Source organism: Phytophthora cinnamomi (assembly GCF_018691715.1).
Source record: "Phytophthora cinnamomi strain GKB4 chromosome Unknown Contig21, whole genome shotgun sequence".
Lineage (NCBI taxonomy): Eukaryota > Oomycota > Peronosporomycetes > Peronosporales > Peronosporaceae > Phytophthora > Phytophthora cinnamomi.
In genome coordinates this window covers 2,923,526-2,944,139 of record NW_027150954.1, presented here as the reverse complement: position 1 = coordinate 2,944,139, position 20,614 = coordinate 2,923,526, and the positions used below count along the sequence as shown (strand labels likewise).

The following is a 20,614-nucleotide window of genomic DNA, read 5'->3' as shown; positions in this document are numbered from 1 at the left end:
AAAGTCGAGAGCAGAAATACCCCAACATTTATAGGGCAGCACAGGTATCAGCCACAGACTGCTCCATTACTAGAGCGAGCTCGCCGAAAGCCGGACGAAGGTGCTGAGGGCATCAGAGGACTCGCTCCAATTGAAGCCGGTCGAGAAGCAGGACATGTCCCTCACGCGACGCAATGTGGGCCAAGGCGCGGAGTCCAGTGAAGACCGAGGGCGCCGCGGGTCCACGATCTGGGAGGACGAGGCCGACGAGTACTGGAAGAAGATGGAGCCTGCCCAGCGCTGCCGCCGAATCACCAACTATCTCGCGGCACTTGTGGCCGTCGTGCTGCTCGGCGGGGGCGTCTTCTACGGCGCGCAAACGGCGCTGGATGTGGACAGCATCGCTGCGCTCAAGGCCAGGTTCTCCTCGCCACAGGTCTCCACTCCGCAAAACTTGACCAATGTCGCCGAACCTGCTCCAGCTTCAGTGTCAATGCCAATGCCAACGGCACCTGCAGTCCCCGTTCAGACTAGTGAATCACTGGGCCAGGAGGCTCAGCGTGGCCGCTGCCGCGTGCGCGGCGTGCAGTCTCGTTGGCACGAGGAGACGTGCAGGAAGCTCTGCGTGCGGTACGTTGTCAGGTATCTTGGGGTTGGTCCGCCCATAATCCGCTAACCGTGTGAATATTTCGTCGTCGTGTATCCCGTGGTTGCTGCCAGCGACCCGCACAACGCCGCGTGCATGAACGGCTGCTCCTACGGGTCCCTCACGGTGACCAAGCTCGTGTGCGACAAGATGCAGCCCGCGGACGTGCCGGCGGCTGCGCGCTGCCCGGACGGCGTGAGCTGCATGGAGGCCTGCCGCGCCTACGACGACGAGAAGCCCTTCCCGGACCTACGCAACTCGTGTGTGCGCGGCTGCTCCAACATCGTGCCGTCCGCCTGCGCGCGCGCGCTGCAGGTGTACCGGGACCTGCTGGCCGAGGCCCAGTAATCCCAGCAGCAGCAGGTTGCTATAACGCCGCAATAAACCACACACTTCTCTTCATATTTATCACCGAACGGCGTGCTTGTTCTCGTCCGTGATCTCCACCGTTGCAGTGCCACCTTGAGAGCCGTCGGCCGGAGACTCACAGCCACAGGTACCATGGCATGTATCACAACTGGGGCGGGGAGGGGCAACTTCAACTAGTAGCACCCCGTCGCCACGTTGAGTGCGACTCGTAGTCGCGTTGTGTCCCTCGTTGCATCCCACCCGCCACCTCCAATGTGTGGGCTCCGAAGCAGCTTTCGAGCGGATGGACCCGATCCGAAGTCGGTCTCCTCTCGGTTCGCCCCGCCTTGTGCCGATAAACTCAGGCGAGTGAACTTTTCGCGCTCGTGCCAAAGTTGTTCCGCTGGATCAGAGCGCCCACTGTAACTCGCACTCCCCAATCGCGGCGCGTCTGGTGTCATCAATTCACTTCAACGTGCCGGGTCTCTTGGATGCCCTCGAGGCCAATGCATCGCGGACAGTAGTAGTGAGACCCCCTAGCAGAGACGCTGTCCCTCGCCCAAGCAGTTAAACAGCTCATGGAGCTCATTCATCAACTTCCCCACTCCGACGCAACCGCAGGCAATGACCATGACCTCCAGCAAGACCAAGACCAAGAAGACCACCAAGGCCAAGGGATCGAATGCTGGAAGCTACAAGCGCGAAGCCCCCACCGGCACCGACAAGCAGCAACGCAAGAGCCGAATCGTGTACGACTGGGACTACCACGACCTCTCGCAGTACTTCCACCTGCCGCAGAGGGTGGCGGCCAAGTACCTGGACGTGTCCGTCATCACCATCAAGCGCTGCTGCAAGCGCCACCACTTCGACTGGCCCTACCGAGCACTCAAGCACGCCGCAGGGAACAAACCCGTGCTGTCCGCCAGGGGACGGGCCTTCCAGCAGCTGCCGGTCAGCTGCATGCTGGAGGGCGACGAGGTGACGAGTGAGGAGGAGACGAGCGAGTGCGAGACCGACACGGAGAGCGTCGAGGGCGACGACCAGCAACGGAAGGACCTCAGCGCCATCCTGCTGCTCTTCCACGACAAGTCGGTCAAGCTGTGAGGCGTATCGGATACGGGTGGAGGACAAGTAGAGTGGACGGGTAACAAGTACTAGTATATCAAACTTTCAACTGATATGTTGCATTATCGATGTTGAGCGTGTGTATTACATGTACGCATAGCTGGCATCGCCACCTAGGTAGGATGGACCAGAACATCGGAGTTGCGGTGGCCATGACGAAAAGACCCGACGTCATCAAGCCCGAGCCAACTTCTGACCAAGCTGAAGAACAACCCTGACTTGACCAAAGAAATTGGCCGAAATCCCTGAAGTCTTGGTCGCGCTAAAGTGAAGTTCCCTAAAGCCGGCATAAAGCAACTTCGACCAGCTGCTGCTAAGGATCCTGCAGAACCTGGAAAGGTGGAGGGCAGTACCGAGAATCCTGATGATAGGAATTTTCATTGGATTCGCATTCCTTTTTCCTGTTGATCCTGGACATCTTGATCGTAAGTGTTGCTGAGGTGTAGGTTGCGTAAGCACAATTGTAGCGGACAGCTACTAGTACCTCCTCTGGGGCCACCCGGTGTTCCTCTTTGTCTGTACTTGGTTTCTCGTTAGTTAGTTTAAAATTGCGTAGCCGAAAGCAGTTTTAGAACCAGAGAAAAGATTTGACTTCAGGTGGAGGCATTAAATCGACATGGTGTAGTGAGTGGCTGCTGGCCTGACACAAAGTAGAACTATGTTGAGCGAACTCAACGGAAAGATGCGTTTTCCTCTCGGGAAACTGTGATAGTTCCGGTCTAAGGAAACACCATCGAGAGCAGTCCTCTACTGTATGTCCAAGTTCCATATTATCCTAGGCCACCCACTGAGATTTGGTGAGACCCACTCTCATGCGCTTCCTAATCGATACCATGGAAGCAAAAAATGTGCTAAACCACCGTATACAGCCATCTCGCTTGATAGATCTCATCTAACTTGCTGTGCAGCCACTTTAAACCCACTAAAGGGCAATCTCGAACGAAAGATCTCCGATATAACGTGAAGTTCAACGTGGCCTCCTCTATATGTCTCCGAGGACTCGTCACCTCAATTTCCAACTCAGTTCTCAATTTACCGACTCCACATCAAATCCAGCAAGATGCCACACTACTTCGTCATCGACGCGCGTTTCAGCCTCAGTACCGACCCCGACAGTCCTTACACCAACTACAACCCACCTCGCTACTGCGAGACCTCATACACTTGTACCAAGCCTCGTCGACCGAAACATCCTCGTGCGCGCAGTGGCTCCATCTCCGTAACGTCTCTCGACAAATTCCCGAACTCGCCCGTCAACCGGTTCGCCCAATCCATGGGGCCGGAGCGAACCAAACCGACGAAAGAGGACGCCTGGAGTCGACACACCACCCCCGCCATGTCCACTCGACGAATGGACTTCTTCTGCGACTACAACTTCGCGGAGTCGTGGGACGAGTCATACCGCGCCAAGTCGAACCGCCGCAGCGTGTGGCAACGATTCACGGAGAACGTGGACAAGTGCGTGTTCCGAGTCGTCAGCAAGTTTTACAAGTGACGAATCAGGGGGAATTGCTTTTTGTTTAGTGTAAATGAGTCTGTATTGATGTTGAGTACCCGCCCAGCCCAATGGTAGGCGACGGTGGAGTGTCCAATAAATGCTATCGAAGTTTTTATTGAAGCGCATCGTTGTTCGTGTTGCAGACTTGCTCGAATGTATGTTACCAAACCCATGAAAGTAACTTCAGTAAGTTTTTGATTCATGCATGGTTTGTTATCAAACGTTGATTCGCGCGTGGTGGATTATCAAATATAATTCGGGCCTTGACGACAGGCCATGCATTTTTTTAGCGTCATGGTGTCACTTAGCTGGACATCAACGAAACTGCCGTGCAGTTGCATTGCCAAAGTCTTGTCCATGGCGTGTCAATAGCTTGGATCGCTCGCGTATGTTCCGCTGGCATAAGAAGTAGAAGAACTCTCCGATCTCTGGATGACAACCTCCGTCTATTCTAAGTGTCCTGACTCAATTCTGAGACGTCAACAGGATAAGTAGCGTCAGCGTGCCTTCAAATACCTGCGGTCTTAGTTCACTTTTACCAAACGCGCGCAACAAACATCCGTCATTGACTCATGCCCACGACCGAGCAGCTTCACCATTGTGCGAAGTCCATACTCCGAGTCTGGAATGAGCTGCAGATTGAACTAAACGGATCGTACTCGGTCGAGCGGTTGCAGCAGCTACGTGACTTCAGCGAGCGCGTCACTACGATGCACTGTTTGCTCGTGCTGGCTGCGACACCGATGCCTAGCCTGCTCGTCACTTACTAATTGAGAGCACACCATTGCGTCCACCGACCGATGGAATTGAAGAGAGCTTCATGCTGTGGGTGCGTACATTCGCGCTCATGGTCGTCGTGGTTCTGGGATTTACGTGGCCGTGCCGCATCGTCGTGCCAGGCCTGCCGTCGTCAATTACTCCTGTGATCGTAGCTGCTGCAGCGTCTGCTGGCGTGACCGCCGCTGGGACCTATAGCATTGCTTATGCTATCGGCTTCCCACTTCCCTTCACGCTGGTGTGTGAGTCTGGTATCGGGATGTTCATTATGGGCATCGGCATGATTGCTGCGTAGGGTGATTCCTCACCAGTGATCGCATTGGTCGACTTGCGTTCACCCGTCACTTCACCTTGGAAGCTATGCAAGCTAGCATGGTGTGGGTGTATCCGGCGTACGCATTCAACAAGCTCTAAGGTGGTCGACAATTTGCCGCGATGGCGCTATTACCCGTGATCAAAACGCTTTATAAAAATGCATTTGCCCGAATGCTTCGGGAGCGACAAGATCTCCAGCCGTGTCTTGTGGTGTTTAGCGTAGAATTGTATCACGTGCTGTTCTTGTCGTGGCGTATGAACGGCTCCGCCTCGAAGAAGGCGATCGTGACCTTGATGCTGGTGGACGTCCTGGAAGCGGTTATTGTACTCCATGAAATCGACCACGCGGTCAGTCGTATCACTTCTAGTGTTTCAGGCGAAGCGAGAATCATTCTGTTGCCGAAGAAGGCGGCATCCGCAGTGAAGTATCTGCGATTTCCTTCCAGAATTCCAAGGGAATCGAGGCGCAATTCGTTACTAGACAAGCCAAAAGCAGCGATGGGGTCCAGATTTCACCCAGTGAAGGCCATGAACTTGTCGTTAAGGATACGCAGCCGAAATCAAGCCTCGGTCTCAGAGGACACGCGAAAGAACCCCGCGTCGGGCCATTCGATGCGGATCCGATCGATAACCATCCGAGCCGATCCCTTCACGCCGTGAAGGTGCATACGACGGCGACCGAAAATGTTCACGGTCTGTCTTCCTGTTCGAGTCTAGTCGACTTGGCAGTGGCAGCGCAGCAATCAATGACTGCATCCGACTCGAGCGCTGACATACCCGTATTTCGCGAGTTTGTGCATCACTCCGTCCGGTTGCTCTATACGACCGAGTTCGTGTTGCTGATCGAGTTCACAGAAGTCATGATCCCATGCATCTACAGTAAGTAGAACACCTTCTCCAACCTGGACGGTTACTAACTCATTGTCTGCCAGGCTAGCGGCATATCACCTGCCCAACCGCGCGTTCTTGACCAACATCCACGACAAGTCCATCGAAGAAATATCGTACAATATCCTCGCACTGCTGGGCTACTCGTCCTTGGTGATCTTGTCGCTGATAGTGCTGGGAGTAATTCTTCAGCGACGCACTCGAGTGTCCGTACTGCGACAGCTCGCGTTCGTACTGGAGACGCACTGGTCGCTCGTGCAGGCTAATGTTTGTCTCTGGTTCCTCCTGGCCATGCAAGCGCCTCTGGAGCACTACAGGGTGGACTTCTCCTTTCGGTTCAAGTGGCTCAATGCGAACGCGTGAATACGAACCGTAAGAGGCTATCATGACACAGAGGAATGTTCGGCAAACGTCTGTTCCTAGTGCGGCAAGAAATGATAGCAAAGCTTGAAAACTTATCATATTCGAGTTTAGTTTCCTACTTCAACCATCATACACCGTATGTTCATGCGATTCTCCCCCTCTCAGTTTGTTTTGGCTGGTGTTTGACGAGTTCAATTCGGAATCGGATCGCTGTGAGCGACGCAGGAGGAAATGCGAACATTACGCTTACTGGTTCTTCTCGTGCTTCTACTGCTTGCAACTTGCCACGCTATCACGACCAACAAGCAGACAACCGAAACAGACCGCGATGGCATCGACCTTACTAGTGGAGAAAGCGAAGAGAGAGGGTTAACTCCCGAATTCGTTTCGGAGGTCGGAGTTGCCTTTGGCAAAAACTCAGCCATCACCCAAAAAATCGAGAGCATTCGCAACAACCCCGAAATTGCAGCGGGTGTGGAGAAGAGCCCCGTCTTGAAGAAGCTGGAGACCGCCGCCGTAAACGACCCGAACTTCGTGAATACGCTCAAGAAGAACCCCGAGGTGGTCAAGCAGTTGCACAAGGACCCCGAAGTGGCGAAGATTTCAGTATCGCTGGAGAAGAAGAACACGCATTTTCATAAAGAGGACTTCAAACAGCTTCGAGCGGCTCTCGCCAAAGATTCCTCGAAAGACGGCAAGCTGGCCAAGATCTTGGACGTGTTAGAGAAGGCGATGACGCTGGTTGCCAAGGCCAGTTTCACAGTACTCGTTTTTTTGCTGGTAATAGCTGCCGTTGCGTATGTCACTCATGCAACTTAGGCAGGAGGCCGCACACGGAAAAACGAGGAAATACTACAAGATCAACGCGAAACTGCTCCAATTCGAGCTTTGGAAACTACGAGTTGGTGCTGTGCTCTCGCGTTCTATGACGGTGAATAAATGTACCATAAATCCCCCTCTCAAGCTGCATGCTACAGTAGTACTTCGTAAATTAAGACAATAGTGTTGTTATTGCTGAATAAATGTACTTAGTACAGTCCTTCGAGCCGAGGGACTGGGACTAATGGGACTCTGGTGATCCTAACCGTCAAACAATTCATCGGCAAAGTCACTACGTCTCCTGAGCGCTGGTTTAATTAGTATTTGAAAAGGCAACGAAACCAGTCGAGGTTTGCATGAAGCAACGAAAACCCTCTCCGTGGTGTAACCTGCAGCCTTGTCCTCTAAGTAGTGCATCCTCCACAAAGCTGAAAGCTGGAACGGACAAAACTGGACAGAAGTCATTGTTAAGCATAGCATGTCAGCCACACTTAGAGCGGCTGGTGCTTACACTGTTGCGGAGTCATGAAGTCATACAATGGCCCAGCCACAACTCCCAGGTTCCAAATTGCCGAACACTAGTTGAATGCTTGGTAAACATGCTAGAGAGTCGGTGACCCCGAACCTGGCCACTGTCAGATTGTTTGTTAAACTACCGGACGTGCTGGATAGTAACCACGAACAGAAGAGCTCCGATATCTAGCGAAGTCCAACTTGACCTCAGCTACCAGGGACAGGTCCCTCAAAACTCTGCAGTCTATAACTTACCAGCTCCAACGCAAACCAAACAATCCACACTATACACAACGATGCCACACTACTTCGCCGTCGACGCGCGGTTCAGCTTCGGTACCGACCCCAACACCCACTACACCAACTGCAACCTACCTCGCAAATGCGAGACCTCGTACACTTGTACCAAGCCTCGTCGACCGAAACATCCTCGTGCGCGCAGTGGCTCCATCTCCGTAACGTCTCTCGACAAATTCCCGAACTCGCCCGTCAACCGGTTCGCCCAATCCATGGGGCCGGAGAGAATCAAACCGACGAAAGAGGACGCCTGGAGTCGACACACCACCCCCGCCATGTCCACTCGACGAATGGACTTCTTCTGCGACTACAACTTCGCGGAGTCGTGGGACGAGTCATACCGCGCCAAGTCGAACCGCCGCAGCGTGTGGCAACGATTCACGGAGAACGTGGACAAGTGCGTGTTCCGAGTCGTCAGCAAGTTTTACAAGTGAAGAATTATTGAGGCGTGCCAATACCAAGAAAATGGAAGATCATGGACTCATCGGACGATTTAGTAGAGACAAATAATATTCCGTCTCTCTGGTAATCAAGTCGGAAGGGCTTTTTAATTTGAAATGAGTTGCGACTCCTCCGAAGAAAAAAGCTACTTCAAGTAAAACAAAATCGAGATACCACTGTTCTCGAGAGGTCAGTCACACAATACTTACTTAGCCTCACCGCTCTATAGCAATAAGTGCGTCTAGGGTCGCTCCGGAGGCATATACCTAGAGTAATGAAAGAGATCTGGACCGGTTTCGAACCCGAACCTTACACTAAAGTGTTTTATCGACGTTACTGAGTGAGCTGCAACAAACCTCCGATAAACTATATCTACTCGTAATGAAGCATAACATCCCGAAGCCGTGGTAAGATTGTTCCATTCACTGACAGCCCCATCGCATAGGGAGTTAAGCGCCTGGAGAAGGTAGAAACGCATCCCACAAAAGCAACCCCATCAACACAAACACCAACACGACGATCCCAGGCACCACAGCATTTCTGATCAGATGATCAATAGTCCAGAATCCGTCATCCAGTCGCGCTGCTTTGACGGGGTCCTTGGCCGCAGCCGACCGTAGCTGGTTGACGTCTTTCTTCGTAATGCGGACGCCTTGCTTCTCCAATGCACTCGTAACTTTTGCGACTTGGGGATCCTTTGCTAAGGTCTTGATCGCTCCAGGGTTTTCCTTGAGGTTTTTGAAAAACTTCGGGTTCTTAAACGCGGCGGATTGCAGTTTCTTCAGAGCAGGAACGTTCCTGAAAGCTGCGCCCAACCTCAGTTTTTTATTCGTGGTAGTGAGCTTGCTGCGGAGATCATTGCTTTTGCTGGGGGGAAATTTGAATATCGATAGAAGCAGGGAAGGGCCTCCTCTCTCCTCGCTGTCTTCGCGGATCAGCGCCGTCTCATTATCGCTTGTGGTACTTGACTGCTTCGTATTTGGATGGTTGTTGGTAGTCTGGTCAAGTGTGGCAGCGATTCTACCCACGCTGCCGATGAGGACGCCTAGCAGCAGCATGAACTTGAAACTCATGATTCAATTCCGGGGTTCTCGCGTAATTGAACTGAAGTGTTGGTGGCGAATTAAGAAATGACTCGGTGACCCGTAACCCGGCAAAGGGTGAACCTGTCGATTGTTCGGGAATCGAAAGTGATGGTGACTTTGCTTTTAGTACTGTATATTAATCCTATGAAGACATTACTTAAAAGCTAGGACACAGCCAATTAAAAAAAAAAACGCAATGCGTCTGCATATTTGCGTTGCATTGTACATTCATATAGTCTCTCGAATTACTCATAACCCTCTGAGTGTTGATTATGCAGTAAGCGATTATGTGGCGCAGTGAATATTGTGCCTTTCACACGTTTTGGCGAAGTCGATGTCTTAAACTGGGAATAAGATACACGAGACTAGGGTGCGAGGTGGGATTTGCTATGATCTTTGCTAATGTTAAAAGTCATATTAGAGGCAATTTAGCAGTCCTTAGAGGACGAGAAAGTCCGAATGCCGCGAATCACCCGGCCATTTGGGTTTTTCTCGCTTACAATGATATACTCCCAAGACTTAATAAGCGGATACACATTGCTATACATCGCGACTGCAATTGCCGCATTCTTATCGATAATACGTTGCAGTTCGTCAAAGCTGTCGAAACGTCGTAGTTGTTGGCGCCTCCAGTGGAGCACCCTGTGGTTGCCTAGCCTGTGTTGTAGCTATGTAGAGTGTCGTAGCAGGCCCAGTGCTTGGTTTCGGCTTGATGTTTTGCGGGCAAAGGTAGCGACCAGTTCGAGTCAGCTGTACGGAAGCCGCTCGCCTTTAACTACGACAGTGTGTTTCATCACCGACAGTGAAATTAAACCGAGCCATACGTCCCTTGTCACGGCATCTACTCAGTGCTTCACCTTTCTTTATCGTCAAGCAGCAACGAACCGTACTAGGCATCGTGCCTTCTTCTGTTCCAGAGAGGAGTTCTTGCATCTTGCTATTTAAAGTAGTTCTGAGGGCTTAAGTTATTCTGCCCGACATCCGTTTTGCAGTTTCATAATCTGATTTTAGCTGATAGGGTTGCAAAATTAGTAAAAGCGGCAATACTAACGACACGCCTACATAATATTTAATATTATAATACATGAACTGTACCAAATATCTCGATTATGCAATGGATGATTATGCGACTGCGCTGGATAGCCAGCTTAGCGCGGCGAGGTGATCAGATATCCCTACAAGCTACCAGAACATGCCAAAACAATTCAACGAGCTTGCACAAGGAACCACGGCACGTCCGTCATGCGAAGCTGAAGGGGATTGCACTAAGTGGTGCGAGCGTTTGTGGGTACTGTGGGATATTCACGAGGGAGTTCCGTAGCCAACCAACCAAGGATTTCTTCTGTTTGGCCGCTGAAAACGCCTCCACCTCGATGGTGACGGCGCTCGACCCAGTGAACTCGATTGGTGGTAGCAAAAATGACGGCGACGCCTTTTAGCCTCACCACTGTGGACAATGGCGACAGTCTCGGTGAGAAGGGCGGTGAAAACACTCCAATTAGGACATCGCGGTAAAGCAACCGCTTCACGAAATAAAAAAAGAAAGGTATTTGCAATCTGGGAAAAGTTGGGTGTGGACCACTGCCCGAAGCACTACATATCTGCCTCCAGATCTCCCGATTGTGAGCAGCATGTGGTCATTCAGCTTTCCATCGCACTGTCGTGAATTGCGGTTTCTTGACCGAAGTCTTGACCAATTCAGGGTCCTTCCAGATGCTCGACAAGAAGTTCGAGTTGTCTGCTGCAGCCGTCTCCAGCCCCACGGCTCCTCTCCAAGAAGGAACTTCCTCTCCCCTCGGGACCTACCAATTTTCAGAGGTCTGGACTTCTTGCTTGCCTTAGGACTAGGGAACAGAAATCTGCGCGTCTCACCGGGAAGAGAATGAGATGCTGACAGCATATCGCGGCTGGGGAGCCCTCACTTCATGTCCACATACTGCTACCAGAGAAGTGAACTGACTTGTGTCGCGATGCAGCCCCCGAGTCGGTCACCTACTGTAGCATAACGCGGGGAAGATAGCTATTGCTCTTTGCTCTTGGATTTCCGTGAACGCAGACGTTGCTCTCATCAGTGACTAGAAGACAGAACAAAAAGACGTAAAACAAGCAAATACTCGTTTACCACTGCGGTGCAGTCCTACAATACACGAAACCAAGTCCGCCATCCACTGCACTACCGTCTCTCACACATCGACCGGGGCCTTGCGGAACGTCAACATGATGGCCCCATAGTCCTTCTTCAGCTGCTCGTCGTCCTCGACGCTTTCGCTGTCGGTGTCGGTGTCGCCCTCACTGGGCGGCGAGTCAACCGCCTCAACGGCCTGCATGCAGTCAATTGGCAGCTGTCGGAAGGCCTGGGCTCTGGCCGACAGTACCGGTTTGTTGCCTGCCTTGTACTTGTTGGCTCGGTAGGGCCACTTGAAGCCGTAGCGTTTGCAGTTGCGCTTGACCGTGATGACCGACACCTTGATGCACTTGGCCGCCTCCTTCTGCGACATATGGAAGTACTGCGAGAGGAACTCGTACGAGAGGTCGAACTTGCGTCGGCTCTTGCGCTGCTTCCTGTCGCTATCAGCGGTGGGGGAGGAGCGCTTGCAGCTGGCCTTAAGGTTGGTCGAAGGCGAGTAGGCGGCGGTCATTGCTGAGAGGGGGGGGGAGGGGGGGGTACTAGAGGTAAAGTGTGGAAGTTTGGAAATGAGCTATGAGCTTTTAGCGTTGGAGTCTCACTGCTACTGTCGTCGTTGTCAGCACTTGAGGGGCAGCCAAGAGACCGGCATGCTGAAGTGACTTGATGACACCAGACACCTCCGGCAGGCGCCATCACTGGCCTCCCTGGTATAGCAGAGCCGTCGAGATCCACGAGCGAGAAAAGTTCACTCGCCTGTGTTAACCAGTGGGAGGCGGTGCGGACGGGACCCGCGTGGCACGCCAGGCAGTGAAGAGACCGATGGGTTGAAGAGGACATTTCTCGTCTTGCACCGCGTTGAAAGCGGCTTCGGAGCCCACACATTCGAGGTGACACGATGCGACTAGAGTCCCGAAGAAACTTTGGTGTTAGTTGTGGGATGACTCCACCCGAAGTACAGCGTTATGGTTGGTATGTAACTATAGTCGTCAGAATGGAGTGAAACGAGCTGATCACTTGATTTCTGCCTTACGTAGTGTCCATATGAAAAAAAGCGCTAACCGTTTACTTGGAGTTATTTTGATCATTGGTAGAGTTTGATAAATACTACTAGCTGTATGTCTGCCCTTCATTTGAAGCTGAGCTGGCCACCAGCGCCTACACCAATAGATCTTCAAATTAGTGCGCAGCTTGCTGCGGGAGGTCTTACTATGTACGAATTTACTCGGATTCTGAAAGTTAAAACATGTTGGGGGAGTGGTTATAATATAACCACATATTATGTACACCACACGTTTACATACAACATTCTTTTTTTTTTAAGTAAACGCTGTTGCTATTTTTAACGGACCCCAAAACCGAATTAGTTTTTGATTACGGACCCCAAATCGGATTTCCCCGGTTTACGCACCTTGTTTTATCAGCCCGTCTGTTTCGATCGTAACTGTGTTTCAACGTAGAATTTAAGAGCCGCTGTCGCATTTTCATTTTACGCGTTTTGTCGCAAACCATCGTTTAGAATTCATTTCGACGGTTAATACATGCCTCCGCTATTAATACTCTTTCACCGCTACTTACTCCATTAACATAATATGTTATCCGGTTTGGCTTGCTATGTTTATTTTGAATGAAGGGTTGGTAAAGCGGAAGAGGATAATCGAGATGGAGAGAGCCGCATCAAAGCCAGTTTGTTAAGATGGCTAAAACCTTTTGGTCTCGTGTGCTGTGTCTGTTTACGACAGTAGTGGTGTAGTTCACCAAGTGAACGCAAACATTGGTTGACCAGCTGCGTAGATTTCCGATTCATACTGAAGTGGAATGATTTCCAGCGCATCACTCGCAATGCAACTAACCTAGCTATCGCTCCTACCGCTAACCATTCTCTTTGCAGTACGTCGATTCGTATGTGACCCAACACGAGGAGCCACGGCATTCTGACTGACAAGTTGCTCCCGAACGTGGCGAGCTGACTGATAGTCAGTGGGAACTATGACATGCTCGCATGGGCACCCTATTGAGAACGGTATGACCAAGACTCTGCGTGCTAGGAACGGCTTGTCAATCGTAGGACGTCGTGCCAATGCTTTGTGCGGTGGATGCACGAAGGGAAGCAGACTGTGAAACCGTTTCCACCACGGTCGAAGACAAATACATTACGTGTGTTGCAACGAGTACACACGGATGCGATGGACCGATAAGAACAGTCTCCGAGGAAGATGCGAAGTATGTGTTGACGCTCGTGAGCGACTACTCGAGGTATGTCGAGGCGTACTTCAGGAAGAAGAAGAGCGAGGCGGCTAGTAAGATGATTGAGTTCAAGGTGTTCTACGAGATCCAGTGGGGAGAACGCTTGAAGTGCCTGCTTTATGAACTACACGTTCACGGAGTTGTGTCGTCGGAACGGTATCATGGACCAACTAACGGTGCCCTACAGCCCACAGCAGAATAGTACTGCGGAGCACTTGAACCGGGCGATCGTGGAAACGGCACGCAGAATGCTGCATTACAAGGACGTGGCGATAGAATGGTGGGCGGAAGCTGTGAGCACGGTGGTGTACCTGATCAATCATTCCACCGACATGGAACGCTCGGATGTAACACCGTATGAGGTCGGCTTCATAGCGAAGACAGAGTAGGAACACCTGCGTGTGTTTGGGTCACCAGGGTACGCCTACATTGACGGCGCTAAGAGGATGAATCTCGAGTGCAAGAGCTGCAGGTGTGTGGTTCTCGGGTATGCGGAGAGCGCTAAGGGGTTTCGTGTGTATGACATGGATGTGTCCAAGGTCAAGGAATCACGGTCGGTAAGCTGGACGAGCGCGAGGTGGACAGAATATGTGTTACGCACTCGCCGAAGCATGGGCCAATCATCCATGGGATCAAGACCAGTGATGCACCAGCCGTTCCAGTGGAGATGGAGTGCCAATACATAGAAGATGAGACGATGGATGTAACGGGGTTAAACGCACAAGTGTCTACAAACCACTTGTGATTTTAACAGATAAAATATCTGTTAAAAGTTTTAGATACTTCCTCGCCTTGGTGTAAGTCACACCAATGGATACATTGAACTTGGCCACCACAATGAGTGGTCCACACCTACCCAGAGATCCTATTGGTAGAAAGCAGCATCTTTCTACCAATTAGAGACGTGCATATTGGCGGGGCTCTGACAGCCAGCCGCTGTCAACCCCTTTCATAGATGATAAACAGTTTTAGCAGATTTAGGAGGAAGATCAATTTACAAACAATACAATACTCATGTTACCCTAAGTAAGCTACTTGGTGTCTTTATTTGATTTATATTATACTTGTGTACTCAAGTATAATTAACTCAAGTTATTACTAAGTACCTACGCTTCCTCATACACGTAGCGCAACGTGTAAGCTAAAGTAGTGAGCCAAAGTAGGCCCACTACACCTGGTAGCACTTTGTAGTTCGTCCAACGACTGACTGCTTGACGTTTGTATGAGGTGTACGAACGCGGAGCCGAGAACCACATGAGCACGGAGGTGCCCATGGAGAGCTCCAATACGCCTGCAACGCATGTTGCACGCGCCGACTGCCCCCACCTGTCTGACCCAGAGTGGGAAGCCCTTCACCGACCGGCAACAGTCATTGGAGAAGCAGCGATAGCTACGATGCTGCGTACGCTATCGCCGACAGAGCAACATGGTGTTGCTCTGGGGTTCATCATGAAGAAGCAGCGTGATGCTGCTTCCTCAGTAACGGCGTCGTCGGGGACGCCACCGCGTGCTCAATCACTAAAATTGAGCGTAATCAATTACGTGGGAAGAGAGGGTGAGCCTCTCCTCCGATGGCTTGTCGAGCTCGACACAGCCATAGCGGCTCGACGCATCGTCGACCCGCTGTCGAAGGTCGCGTTCGCCATGTCCTGCCTTGGCGGACGCGCAAGGAGTTGGGCGTATGGATGCCGACTCTCCGATCCTACGTGCTTCAGCACGTACGAAGTGTTCAAAGAGGAACTCAAACAAGCGTTTGATCCCCCGCAAAACGAGTTCCGGTCGAGGGCGGAGTTCCTCGACCTTCAGCAGGGTAAGCATGACGTCCATGCTTACGCGCAGCGCGCACGATACTTGGTCTCAAATATCGTGACTAATCCAATTGACGAGGCGACCAAGGTCGTCACGTTCATGTAGGGACTTAGAGATGGGCCCGTGAAGACCTATCTCTTCCGAGAGTACCCGAGTACTCTCGAAGCTGCAATCACCCTTGCCATGCAAGAAGAGCTTAGCCTGCGGTAGACTAAACTCCATGCGAACGTACCGAGGCCGCAACCGCGCCCGGTAGTGAGGACGGGAGGTCCGGAACCAATGGACCTCTCGGACGCAACGACTGCTGATTACCAGCAACAGGGAGACAATGTATGATCGGTCACTTTGCCAGGGAGTGCACAGCTCCCATGCCCCCTGGAGGTGGCCGTCGTGGTGATGCTAGGCATCGCCGCGGACCAACAAGAAACGCGAACATCCAGTAGGAGCGGGGCGCCCTACTGGTGATGCAGTCACGCATGCCGACATCGGGCACGCGACACGGAGGACTGCAGCCCTCAGTGAGACTAGCTCTCGCTGCAAGAAACAAGATGACAGGCCGAACCTAGTCATCTTGAAGGTTTACTCAAAAAGAGAGCGAGTGACTCTCTTCGAACCTTGGTAGATTCAGGCGCGTCGAACAACTTTGTTCGACTACGGAGCCTGCCGAGTCTCGACTTCGAGGAGGTAAATGTACCTCGAAGTCTTCTGGAAGTGCGATTGGCAACAGGTGCCATCGTGAAGACCGAGAAGCGCGTCGTGAACATGCGCTTCTCGTACAAACAACGAGTATTTGTCGAAGACTTCATCGTCCTGGACCTGGACGATAAGTTCGACGGGGTACTGGGCATGCCGTGGTTTGCACGGCATGATCCGGTAATAGACTGGAAGAAGCGCACGCTCGTGCGCTTCGGCCGCGACAGCGGAACAGAGAGCGATGGCCCTGTTACCGCAGCGCGCGCACCTGCTGGTGCGCGCGGCTCACCAGTCGAGACAGCGCTTAATGCTGCTGTCCCGGAGTGCCCAGGAAGTGCGCGAGGGCGCGCACAAGTGAAACCAAAGGCGGCAATACTGCCGACGTCAGAGGAAAAAGATGAGCTGGCTCCGGGAGCAACACTCACATTCAAGTGTGTAAGGGACAGTCCCTGACCCGAAGAGGTCAGGTCGACAACGACGCGTCGGCTCCGGGAGCCGACGCACCCTCGGTCATGAGGGGCTCCGCCAATGAATGGCGTCGAGGTGACGAAGGCGTTTCAACTCCGGGAGTTGACGCTGCAAACAGTGCGGACGGTTGCAAACGTACGACACTGACGCAGTTTGCATGCTGTCGTGCAGCCGGGCTGCATGACGAAGCGCCATGCGATCAAGCCGGGCTTGATACCGCGCGCCCGCGGACAGGGTCCGCCGGCGAACAACTGTCCACGACCAGGCCTGGACCAGAAGAACAACTGTGCGGAGCCGGACTCCACACAACAAGAAGACGGCGCAAGCGGAGAACGCTGCGCAAGTCTCGGTCCGGGACCGAGACGCTACGAGAGCAGTCTGTTGGGCAGACTGAGGTGGTGACGCCGGACGTCGAGACGCTAAGCGTCTTGACGCGCACCGATACTGGATTCCAGTATCGTGAAATGGGACTCGCTAATCCTCCGACGACGGCGTCGGAGCTGACTTCGCTTCCAGCCATGAGCTGGAAGCGCTTCACGCGCGACTTGCACGATGGACGCATCGAGCAGGTCTGCGTTCTTTCGAACAGCGAAAGAACGGAGAGTGAGAGCGAAGAGCTGAGACAGCTCTTCATGGGAAGTACCACTGAGAGTGAAAACACTCTCAGTGCGAAGACGAAGCGAGAGCGCTTCGAGGAACAAGGTTGGGACTCGCTGAAGTCGAGTCCCTATTACGAATTGTTGAGGGAGTACAAAGACGTACTCCCGGAAGAGATTCCTGCGGAGCTTCCGCAGGATAAGGGCATTCAGCACGAGATTGATCTCGTGCCGGGCACAAAGTATTCTGTTACGCGGCAGTGGTCACTGCCGCGAGAGCAAGTAAAAGCAATCGACGACTTCTTTGAAAGTCGTCGCAAAGCAGGACAAGTGCGGTAGTCGAGGTCCCCGCACAGTGCCCCGACGTTCAGTGTAAAAAGGCCACAGGGCGGATGGCGCATCGTTCATGCGTATAACAAGCTGAACGATGCGACGGTACCGGCGCAGACGCCGATACCGCGAAAAGATGTTATAATCGATTCGATGGCCGGGAGCACCGTTTACAGTGCTCTCGACTTGCGAGATGGATTCTATCAAATCCTAATTCGTGAGAGGGATATCCCTCTCACGGCAGTGAGCACGCCAAGCGGCATGCTCTGGGAATGGCTAGTGATGCCGCAGGGGCTTAAGAACGCCCCTGCGACTTTCAACAGGTGCGTGACGCACTTGTTGCGGTCGGTGCGCGACTTCGCACCGAGCTACTTCGACGATGTGTTCATCCACAGCCGAGCTGTGGACGGGAAGACTGACGTAGAGACGTACAGGGTGCATCTCCGGAAGCTACTTGAGCTTATGCGAAAACATAAGCTCTACGCGAACCTGAAGAAGTGTATCTTCGGGGCAAGCGAGATACCCGTCCTCGGGTGTCTTGTAAGGGAAAATGGTGTTCGCCTTGACCCGGAAAAGGTCAGAGTGATCAATGAATGGCCAACGCCTTCAAGTGTCAAGGAACTGAGGCAGTTCCTTGGCTTGGTCACATACTTGTGCAAGTACGTGGAGGATTACGCGGGCAAGATTCGCCCGCTGTCACAGCTTCTCAAGAAGGAAGCTGTGTAGAATTGGACAACCGATTGCCAAAAGGCATTCGATGCAGTCAAGCGGGGCTTGACTGAGGCGCCGATCTTGGCAGTGGCTAACTAAGATCGCCTATTTCACGTAGTGTGTAATGCATCCGATTTCGCGATCGGATGTGTCCTGATGCAACACGAGGGACGTGATCGTGTCGTCTACTACCAATCGCGTCAGCTGAAACCAGCTGAGCGCAACTATCCGGTGCATGACAAGGAACTCCTTGCCATGAAATATGCACTCGCGAAGTTCCGAGTGTATCTACTTGGAAGTAAACCATTTGTGGTCTACACCGACCATGCATCACTGCGCACTGCAATGAAGTCGCCACACATATGCCAAAGAATGGCGATATGGCTCTCATTCTTTGCGGAATATAACTTCCGGGTCGAATACAAACCCGGAAGGTTGAATGTGTCGGCCGACGCGTTATCACGTCGGTCAGACTATGCAGAAGCTGCTGACGTCAATGCCATTGACGCCATGCGAACGAGCACACCCACGTCGTCTCTGTTGGCCGACGTGAAGGCCGCGTACGCGCACGACGCGGACGCGAAACTCTTGCTGGCCTATGGCACAGCGCCTTCTGACAAGTCCCGTCAGAAGCTGCCCAAGCACCTTCGAGCGCGTGCACACCGCTTTCGTGTGCACGACGGACTACTGCTTTACAATGCAGTCGACGACAACGCGATCCGCGTTGTCGTGCCGAATGACCATGACCTGCGACTCAGGATCATGTACGAATATCACAACGCCCCGACTGCGGGACATCTCGGACGTGAGAAGACATACGTTCTTCTCATGCGCGACTTCTACTGGCACCACCAGTACAAGTGGGTGCGCAAGTACATCCGTGCTTGCGAGGTATGCCAACGCGTAAAGCCTGCGCCATTCGCGCAGGCTCCTTTGCAATCACTACCGACTCCGTCGGAGTGTTGGAAGTCCATGTCTTTGGACTTCATCTTTGGTCTTCCCCCGGACAGCGGAGGGAATACCAATGTTGTGGCCTTCATCGACCGCTTCAGCAAGATGTACCATCTTGCTGCGGTGCCGGCAGGAGTGCACGCGAAGCGGACGGCCCGTTGGTTCGTCGACATGGTGTTCAAACACCATGGCATGCCGACCGACATCGTGTCGGACAGAGACCAGCACTTCCCAGCGCACCTGTGGCAAGAAGTGTTTACACTTCTTGGAACCAATGTAGTGGGTCTAACTTGACTCACTACTTTAGCTTGCACGTTGCGCTACGTGTATGAGGAAGCGTAGGTACTTAGTAATAACTTGAGTTAATTATACTTGAGTACACATGTATAATATAAATCAAATAAAGACTCCAAGTAACTTACTTAGGGTAACATGAGAACTGTATTCTTTGTAAATTGATCTTCCTCCTAAATCTGCTAAAACTGTTTATCATCTATGAAAGGGGTTGACAGCGGCTGGCTGTCAGAGCCCCGCCAATATGCACGTCTCTAATTGGTAGAAAGATGCTGCTTTCTACCAATAGGATCTCTGGGTAGGTGTGGACCAAAAGCGCGTGGAAGGTGCTTGTTTCCACTGTTGACTTGAGTCGCGGAGAGCTGCGAGGTTATCGTCTCTATGGGTGAACTTGGTGGACATGTTCAGCGCTGCAGGTAGACCGTTGGAGAGTAGTGTATTGCGAAAAAGGCTGAACTTGTTGTTGATCCAGAATGTCAACAGTCTCGCCATTGCTGGATCTGGTCGAGCTTGATCAGAGTAGTTAATCACAAAGTCCTTCGCTGTGGACATAAAGTCTGCTGTCTTGCTGTTGTAGAAATATTTGGCGAACTTGTGATGCGCAGAGAGAGCGCTGATTAGGTCGGCGTAGCTGGAGACCTTAGGTGGGGGCTGATAACCATTCTTTGGCGAGAAACCCCAGAGGTTGACCCCTTTCTCGCTCACCGCCACGTCTTCGTCCCAAGTTCTTGCCGGCGCTTGGCTAACGGTATGTGCAAGTGTTGCACCTCACGAACGTCCTGGTCCTCCGATGAGCTTGAACACTGGTCATCGTCGGGCTGTTGGAGTTCGAGCGCTGATGGGCTGGCTGTGAATTTCGGCGGCGCCTTGAGCGAGGCGACGTGGTGGACGCGGTCGCTCCGGCGGGCGGGTCCAGGCGTCGCTTCGCTGGTAACTGGGGCGTCGTCGGTATAAAGATCGCCCGGCCGATTAGTGCGGCTGGCGGTCGAGAAGTCGAGGACATGTTGGCGGCGAACATGCACTAACTGAAGCGTGTCGGGACGTATGAGGGGGACGATATCGTCGGGTTCGTAGGGAACCGATAGGCTTGCAATCACGGCTGCAGGAATCCCCGTCCTGCGCTTCCGGCAGGCTGCTACGAGAGCGTCTTGTTGCTGGAGTAGCTCCATCGGGCTTAGGGCGATTATGTTCGCGCCTTGGCCAGTTTGTAAGACGTAGTTGAGAAGGTCCGCCTTAATGACCGAGTGCACGTCTGTCATTGCGAACCTTGTCGAGCCGTCGGGGCGTACGATATGC

The 20,614-nt window shown here is 52.6% G+C and overlaps 8 protein-coding genes across 8 annotated transcripts; 7 read left to right on the top strand and 1 right to left on the bottom strand.

The window, feature by feature from the left end:
- Window positions 1-154: 154 nt before the first annotated feature.
- IUM83_03823 (RWP-RK domain) lies at window positions 155-973 on the top strand (the record flags this gene model as incomplete). The annotated part of the gene is made up of 2 exons (XM_067927855.1): window positions 155-609; window positions 700-973. The coding sequence occupies 2 exons, from the start codon at window positions 155-157 to the stop codon at window positions 971-973; spliced, it is 729 nt and encodes a 242-aa protein (XP_067795327.1).
- Window positions 974-1,597: 624 nt separating this feature from the next.
- On the top strand, window positions 1,598-2,077 carry IUM83_03822 (Winged helix-turn-helix DNA-binding domain; the record flags this gene model as incomplete). Its single annotated transcript, XM_067927854.1, has 1 exon — window positions 1,598-2,077. The coding sequence occupies one exon, from the start codon at window positions 1,598-1,600 to the stop codon at window positions 2,075-2,077; it is 480 nt and encodes a 159-aa protein (XP_067795352.1).
- Window positions 2,078-3,158: 1,081 nt separating this feature from the next.
- IUM83_03821 (Myb protein J) lies at window positions 3,159-3,593 on the top strand (the record flags this gene model as incomplete). The annotated part of the gene is made up of 1 exon (XM_067927853.1): window positions 3,159-3,593. One exon carries the CDS (start codon window positions 3,159-3,161, stop codon window positions 3,591-3,593), a length of 435 nt encoding a protein of 144 aa, XP_067795357.1.
- An 823-nt stretch (window positions 3,594-4,416) lies between these two features.
- IUM83_03820 (uncharacterized protein) lies at window positions 4,417-4,668 on the top strand (the record flags this gene model as incomplete). The annotated part of the gene is made up of 1 exon (XM_067927852.1): window positions 4,417-4,668. One exon carries the CDS (start codon window positions 4,417-4,419, stop codon window positions 4,666-4,668), a length of 252 nt encoding a protein of 83 aa, XP_067795517.1.
- An 888-nt stretch (window positions 4,669-5,556) lies between these two features.
- Window positions 5,557-5,939, top strand: IUM83_03819 (uncharacterized protein; the record flags this gene model as incomplete). The annotated part of the gene is made up of 2 exons (XM_067927851.1): window positions 5,557-5,567; window positions 5,621-5,939. The coding sequence occupies 2 exons, from the start codon at window positions 5,557-5,559 to the stop codon at window positions 5,937-5,939; spliced, it is 330 nt and encodes a 109-aa protein (XP_067795557.1).
- A 231-nt stretch (window positions 5,940-6,170) lies between these two features.
- Window positions 6,171-6,758, top strand: IUM83_03818 (Avr1b-1 avirulence-like protein; the record flags this gene model as incomplete). Its single annotated transcript, XM_067927850.1, has 1 exon — window positions 6,171-6,758. One exon carries the CDS (start codon window positions 6,171-6,173, stop codon window positions 6,756-6,758), a length of 588 nt encoding a protein of 195 aa, XP_067795556.1.
- An 809-nt stretch (window positions 6,759-7,567) lies between these two features.
- Window positions 7,568-8,002, top strand: IUM83_03817 (Myb protein J; the record flags this gene model as incomplete). The annotated part of the gene is made up of 1 exon (XM_067927849.1): window positions 7,568-8,002. The coding sequence occupies one exon, from the start codon at window positions 7,568-7,570 to the stop codon at window positions 8,000-8,002; it is 435 nt and encodes a 144-aa protein (XP_067795559.1).
- Window positions 8,003-11,277: 3,275 nt separating this feature from the next.
- IUM83_03816 (Winged helix-turn-helix DNA-binding domain) lies at window positions 11,278-11,733 on the bottom strand (the record flags this gene model as incomplete). The annotated part of the gene is made up of 1 exon (XM_067927848.1): window positions 11,278-11,733. One exon carries the CDS (start codon window positions 11,731-11,733, stop codon window positions 11,278-11,280), a length of 456 nt encoding a protein of 151 aa, XP_067795172.1.
- Window positions 11,734-20,614: the final 8,881 nt, after the last annotated feature.